The sequence below is a fragment of the Triticum dicoccoides genome, chromosome 1B (genome assembly GCF_002162155.2).
Source record: "Triticum dicoccoides isolate Atlit2015 ecotype Zavitan chromosome 1B, WEW_v2.0, whole genome shotgun sequence".
Classification (NCBI taxonomy): Eukaryota; Viridiplantae; Streptophyta; class Magnoliopsida; order Poales; family Poaceae; genus Triticum; species Triticum dicoccoides.
This window is the reverse complement of record NC_041381.1, coordinates 619,812,824-619,820,395: the sequence shown is the minus strand read 5'-3', so window position 1 is coordinate 619,820,395 and position 7,572 is coordinate 619,812,824. Positions and strand designations below refer to the sequence as shown.

The 7,572-nt window shown below is 50.8% G+C and overlaps 1 protein-coding gene across 1 annotated transcript; it reads left to right on the top strand.

Moving 5' to 3' along the window:
- The first annotated feature begins 5,870 nt into the window (after window positions 1-5,870).
- On the top strand, window positions 5,871-6,967 carry LOC119310310 (xylanase inhibitor protein 1-like). The gene has a single exon (XM_037586105.1). The coding sequence runs from the start codon at window positions 5,978-5,980 to the stop codon at window positions 6,884-6,886; it is 909 nt and encodes a 302-aa protein (XP_037442002.1). The 5' UTR covers window positions 5,871-5,977; the 3' UTR covers window positions 6,887-6,967.
- Window positions 6,968-7,572: the final 605 nt, after the last annotated feature.

Below are 7,572 nucleotides of genomic sequence, written 5' to 3'. Positions count from 1 at the left end.
CCCGGCTGCGGAAAAACCAAATTCAGGTATTGCATGCTGATGGGGTCGCCCACCCCAACCATAGCGATAAAGCGCGGCTGCTGTTGGATTTCTATACATCTCTCCTGGGCACTGCAGCCCCCTCCTCCTGGAGCTTTGACCCCACCTAGATGAGCTTGAAAAACCTTTCACCATGGAGGAGCTAAAAAAGGCGGTCTCGGCTATGCGTGCAAACAGTAGCCCCGGTCCCGATGGTTTCGGACCTGCTTTCTTCAAAACCTTCTGGGGCACGGTCTCAAATGATCTGTTGGACTTCTTAAATGATTTCTATTCTGGCGTGGCAGACCTTGATGGGGTTAACCGTGCTTTTATCACCCTGCTGCCCAAGTGTGATGTGGTGCTCTCCGCGGACGGGTTTCGACCCATTTCCCTCCAGAACTGTGTCATGAAGATTGTCTCCCGGATTTTGACCACACGCCTGCAGGAGTTTATTGAGCTACTCGTGTCCTTCGAGCAGTCTGGATTTATTGCTGGGAGATGCATTGCCGACAATTTCTTGTATGCTGCTGACTTGGTTCAGAGTTGTCGTCTCCGCAAAACACCCATGATCGCCCTGAAGTTGGATTTCAAAAAAGCCTTTGATTCAGTCAGTTGGGACGCTCTGGATATAATTATGCATGCTCGTGGCTTTGGCGAACGCTGGCGCACCTGGATCCGCAATATCCTTGCCCCCGGCAAAACTGCAATCTTGCTGAATGGGGTGCCTGGTAGATGGATTCAGTGTAAAAAAGGATTGCGCCAAGGGCCTTACCTTTTCTTGATAGTTGCAGACCTCCTTCGCCAGTTGATTGCCAAGGATACCTCCCCCTCCAGGTTGCTACACCCGCTTGTCGACGACCTGCCGTGTCCTGTTATTCAGTATGCAGACGACACCCTCCTCTTGATCCGTGCTGATCATGGACAACTCTCGCGACTGAAATCTATTCTGGATGCATTCTCTGCCGCCACGGGGCTTTCTATCAACTTCCACAAGAGCACTTTCGTTCCGATGGGCATTGACCCCGTCCATGCTGCCTCCTTGGCTGCTGAGCTTGGCTGTCCACTGTCGACGTTCCCCCAGACGTACCTCGGCTTACCTCTCTCCGATGTGAAGCTCCCAGCTAGCGCCCTGGAATTCTTGCCGATCAAGATTGAACGACGTATCCCCGGATGGCGCACACGTGGCCTCGACCCTGGGGGGCGTTTGACACTTACTTCTGCGGTGCTCTCTGCCATCCCTACTCATGCCATGTCCGTACTCCCCCTCTCCAAGGGCACTGTGGCCAGGATGGACCGCCCCCGTAGGGCCATGTTCTGGAAAGGGGCAAGTGAATGCTCTGGGGGAGACTGCCAGGTGGCCTGGCATGATGCTTGTCGTCTCCGCTCAGAGGGGGGGCTTGGCTTGGTGGACATTGGGGTCCAGAATACATGCCTCCTTCTGAAAATGGTTCATAAAATCTTCAGTGGCGTGCGTAACCCGTGGACTGTCTGGGTTCGACGTTGGTACTTAGGTGGTCATCCGGCTCCCTCGACCCCCACCTGGAAAGTTTTTGCCTCGCTTTTCCCGCTCTATCGTTCGCTCACATAGATGAGGGTTGGCAACGGTGAGCGCACCTCCATCTGGCATGACAACTGGACCTCGTCGGGTCATTTGGCGGCTGCTCTCCCCGCGGCGTATTCCCATTGTCTCCGGCCCGATTCAACCCTGGGGGACTTTAATATGCTTGGTGCCGGTGCGATACCTGTTCATGACCGTTTATCTAGGACCGCCGATTTGGAACTTTGTTTGCTCCGGTCAGCGCTTGATCGAGTTCACTTCTCTGAGGTGAACGACGAACGGGTCCTGACATGGGGTGAGTGTCTTCAGTTCAAGACGCGCGCGGTGTATCGCATGATCAAGCTCTCCGGGCGTGGGCTCCCCCTGCATGGCCTCAACTGGGATGGGTTCATGCCTGTTAAGGTCAAGGTGTTCACCTGGATTCTGCGGCATGGCAACACGCGTACGCGGGAGTTTCTCCATCGGATCGGCGTCCTCGAGTGTGACGACTGCCCTTTTTGCCCAGGACGGTCGGAGACGATCGTGCACCTCTTCCTCGAGTGCCCTCGTTTACGTCCACTGTGGGCGCGCGTCCTCGGTCATTCTAGTGTACTCATGGATAGCAGTGTCGAAAGTGTTTGGCAGGTATTCTCTACATGTCACGCCTCCCTAAGCCCTCCTCTCCTCAGCACGGCGATGTGTTGTGTCCTTTGGGTCATCTGGAAGACCAGGAACCGGATGGTGTTCGATAACATCCATACCTCTGACCTTGACTTGCGGCGTTTGATCCAAGAGCATCTTGTGTTGTGGGTGGTTCGGGCTCCCTCCCGTGTGGATTGTAACCCGTTGCTCCGGTGGTGCGTAGCTGTCTGTAGCTAACCCTTAGCCCCCCACCTTATCCTGCTCATTGAGCTCTGCGGAGCTATGTACTGACCGACCCATGTCCTTTGATTAAATAAATAATGTTCAGGTGGGCGATCGCCCCCCGTTGATTGTTCCAAAAAAAAGAGTCAATATTGTTGAAAATTAGCACACAGTGTGGACTAAAATTGTAGCGAAAACAAAGTACTCTTAGCACCACTGATGTACTAACTCCAAGGATCCTTGCTCAATCATGGAAGCCAAAACTTAGGACAAAATGGAGTAAGTTCTACCAGACAAAGCTTAGGACAAAACTTAAGTTCTTTATGTAAGTTCGTTAGTGCAGCGCTGCACATCAGACATCCATCTTAGAGTGTCTTGTGCCAGGAGAAAATACAAAGAATAGTAGCAGAAAATCAGTAGAGATGAACACCAAAAAATGTACATGAAAACCCCCCAAGTTGAGGGAAAAGCCACAGGCCAAAGTATCTAAATCTTCTTCCACTATAATCAAATGGTGGGACACAACAAGTTTCTTCTCTAGATAGCACTAGAGGCTCACATACATTGAGATCCAACAATCTTGGATGAACACAATAAGATTTGGTGCTCAAGAGTTAGGGATTGGAACAATCTCACCAAAGATGATGGAATCACAACTTGAAAGAGACAAGATGATGGATCTGAACCGTCCGAACCTTGGGGAGGAGCTCCCTTTGCTTGTGAGCTTTGTTACACCTATGTAAAGATTCTTACATAACTTACTAATGAGCTGATCCGGCTTGATTTGGTTGGAAGAAGATAAAGCCCAGGTCCACCCCGTTATTCAGGGGGTGGGGGATGATTAGTTGGGAAGGAAAGATCATAGCTTTTACGTAATATGTTATGTTGGTCTAGCATTTTTGCTTTGCTTGCCTGCAAGATCTTACTCCATTCTTCCTCTCTTTCATTTCTCTCTTTTGGTTTTCTCGTCTTATCCAATGGAGACTAACCTAATTTTCATCACTTACGTTGGTTGTGGCTGGATGGAGGGTAAGACATCCCATCCTCTCACCCGCAAAGACCAAAATGATCCTAGATCATAACCCTAATTTGTAGTGGGCTTTGCCACATTTGTTGGGCTGCCTAAAAGACTTTATTAGTCATTTCCTCGCAACTCACATGAGGAGGATATCACAACAAATGGTCTTATCAAAAGCAAAGCACTAGGGTGAGTTGGTCAACATTAAAGTTGCACGACTACACTCACTAGTAGACGTGGTATGAGCCCATGTCCAGCGACCTATGCAACCCACATAACTAGTAACTCTTAACATCACCGCATTGTAAGTAATTCTTGGTTTCACAAGTTGTCATAATACAAAATTCAAGCTAAACATATTGAAAAACAACTATAAATTGAAGTTGCTAGAGTTCCGAACAAAATAGAAATGGACCCTAATCCTTGGCGAACGTCCTTCGGGGTGGGGGGAAGCACGAACGGTGAGAGTGGCAGTTTTAGTGTACGAGGGTGTATGGATGGCAGTTTTAGAAAAATATGATAGCAATTCTTTAGTTTTAGTGCAAAAATCATCAAAAACTGCCACCTGTTGGATCTAGATCGTGTGCCTATGGGGGTGTTCGCTGAGACACAAAATCATTATCCAGCAACTGGCTTTTTGCCGGAACAGGTGAATGTAGTACTACTAAGGGCATCTCCAATGGCAACCCGTAAATTTCCTCCCGCATCCGTCCGCAGACAGGGGGGCAGTCCACGGACACGGATGTGGGAGGCCGCCATCCAACCGTAGCTGCATACATGTCAACCCACATTTGAACTAACTGGACGAAATTCATGCAAAACTGCTGATATTCATCAAAGTTCAGATAGAAAATAGCACAAATCATCTATACATAGCATGCAAATTAAGTCCAGAAACACAATGTCTCAAATTCGACTAGATTAACTGGATGTCCAACAAGTTTTTCATCAACGGATCATGTTGTCCCACACATACTCCTCCTTCACCTTCATCCAATAGTGTGTGTACGTAAATTATCGCCTCTCTGTCCCGTGGTACATCACGGAAGCGTGTGCGAGCTACATAATATGCAGAACAACATTGAGTTAACGAATCAATCAATAAGTTGAGCAAGAGAAAGCAAAACTTACGATCTCGTCCTCTGCCGCGTGCAATGGCCACCTTGCCTTCAGCTGACGAACCACGTTACAAAACTTGGTGATGCTGGTCTGGATAGCATACCAACGATACGATAACGACCTCACATTGCATTGTTGAATGATGTACATGTCGTAGGGCGCAATGTGCTTTCGTGCATGAAACGATTCATGCACTTGCTGCTAGAAGGCCTCCCCTCTGCTCCTGCCTATGAAATCCGTAGATACGGCCAACCACACATCGCACACCAACTCATCCTCCATGGTTGAGTAGCTCACTATTCTTCGTACTCTAAAAACCGACATAGCATTCGAAAATAAGCTCAATGGCATTTGACTGAACACCTACCGAGCATGGTGTCCGCCATGGAGATCGTCCATAGGGGGACAGAGTGTACCTGGGTACAATCGTCTCCAAGGTGGACAACGCCGCCGTAGAGGCGAGCGGGCGCATCGGTGCGAGTTGCAGACGTTCGACAATGCCTCTATAGCGGCCGGAGGCATACAACAGCGACGGCGGAGATGGATGGTGTGGATGTGAAGTAAGGGGAAGAAGGGGCAGAGTGGAAGGAAATAGGACCTGGAGGAGGGATTGGGTGGGCCGGGGATGTCGGGGTCCTACGTGTCTGCTGTCCGGACTCCCGCAATGCTTTCCCCACTTTGTCTCCAATTTGCGGAGAAATTGCGCTCGGACCGCCCTGCGGACCGATACATCCCTGACTTGCACGATTCCGACGGATGCGGGCGATTTGAGAGTCGGTGTTGAAGATGCCCTAACTTGGTTGTTTAAATGTGAGCTGAACCTCCGCGTCCAGATCCTTGGGCCTTTGGCATATTTGGAGTACGTGCTTCCCTTCTCCTTCCTTCTTTTCCTTTTTCCACCAAACATTTTTTTTTGCGAGGCACCCACCAAATATTCGTACGTCTTGACGGGAGCTGACCTCCATGCCTCCATGTCATCCATCCATGTAGCAGAGTCAGCGACTGCGCGCGGCACACAGGGGGCAACCAAAATCCAGCTGAGATTCGGACGACTTGCTTTGTGCGGTGCCAATTCTCGACCATGTCAGAACGAGCACTAGCTAGCTCAAGTGGTAATTAAGCTTCGCCGTTGTGCGGGCTGCCCACCCACCTTGCTCGATTCGGCTCACACTAGTCGCATTCTGGGTGCCTCAATACCTCCTTACACACAAGAAAAAAAAACCCTCGGGTTCTTCCCCGTGGTTTAGCTAGCTAGCTGCCTCAATCCACATCTCCCTCCCACTCGAATGCAGATCTTTTACATGATAACCGATCTCTACCTATATATGATAGACTCGATTGAGCCAATTCTCCACGCCAACGGGCAAAACAAACAAGCAACCAACCAAGAGATCGAACTCGTCATATAGATCCATCTAGCAATGGCGCTCGCACGCCGTCGGCCAGCCACCCTCCCAGTCTTTCTCACCGCATTCCTCTACGCCGCAGCCTTCCTCGCTGGCCCGACCACGGCCATGGGAAAGACGGGCAACGTCTTCGTGTTCTGGGGCCGGAACAAGGACGAGGGCTCCCTCCGGGAGACCTGCGACACCGGAAGGTACACGTTCACCACTGTAATCATCTCCTTCCTCGACGTCTTCGGCAACGGCAGGTACCACCTCGACCTCTCCGGCCACGACGTCTCCGCCGTCGGCGCCGACATCAAGCACTGCCAGTCCACGGGCAAGCTCATCTTCCTCTCCATCGGGGGCTTCGGCGGCCAGTACTCCCTGCCGACCCGCAGGTCGGCGGCGGACGTGGCCGACTACCTCTGGAACGCCTACATGCTCGGAACCCGCAAGGGCGTCAGCCGCCCGTTCGGCGACGCCTACGTCGACGGCATCAACTTCTTCATCGACGGTGCCGCCGGCGCGCGGCCGGAAAACTACGACGAGCTGGCCAGGCGGCTCTGGGACTACAACAAGGCGTACCGCGGCAGAACGCCGGTGCAGCTGTCGGCAACGCCGCGGTGCGGGTACCCGGACAGGCGCGTGGAGCGGGCGCTCGCCACGGGGCTGTTCAACCGCATCTTCGTCAGGTTCTACGATGACCCCCGCTGCGCCGCCCACTTGGAGCAGGAGTGGGACAGATGGGCGGCGGCGCAACCGCACGCGCAGATCTACCTCGGCCTGCCGGCTTCGGAGCGGAAGGTCGGCTACGTGCACCCCAAGAACCTCCACGCTGTTATCCCGGTGGTGCAGAAGGCGGCCAACTACGGCGGGGTCGTGATCTGGGAGCGCTACGAGGACAAGCGGACCGGCTACAGCACCTACGCCATCCAATGGGCTTGAGTTGAGCCTCCTATGCGGACTACTCATCGTGTGAATTTGCTTATCTTACAAGTGTGCAGTTGTCTGGGTTGTGCAGGAATAAAGTGAGATCTTTGTGTATATCAGGATTAATAAGTACTCCCTTCGTCCTATAATGTAAGACATTTTTTCTTATATTATAGGATGGAGAGAGTATATAGATTATCTGTTGAACTGTTGAGTCGCCTTTTCTTTTCTTTGTCACTGTTCCAAATGGATTCTATGTGGATCTTTGGACGACCAACACTTTCTTTGCGTAGAGATATATATTCTAAATTGCTCGAAAAGTGGCATATAAAGTTTCAAATTTCTACAATTTTTGTGACACGGTTTTGACGTCACAATGAGGTTAGATGCCACATGCCGCATGAGTCTGACAAGTGGACTCAGTATGGGGAAAATGGTCAACTGTGATAACAGCAGAATAATAATACATAACCAGGAGTAAACTGACGAATATAGATGTGCAATGAGGGTACAATGTGGAATTTACCCTTGAATTCAGATTGTTGAGCTCGTATTATGAGTTGACAAGTCAAGTTGATGGCCCAGGAGGTGTCAGTTTGTAGAAATTTAGAGCCAAGTCACCGGCTTCTCCTTGCTGACAAACAACTCTGAAAACTACTCGGAGTAGATGGATGACCGCTAAAACTATGAGGGGTGCATAC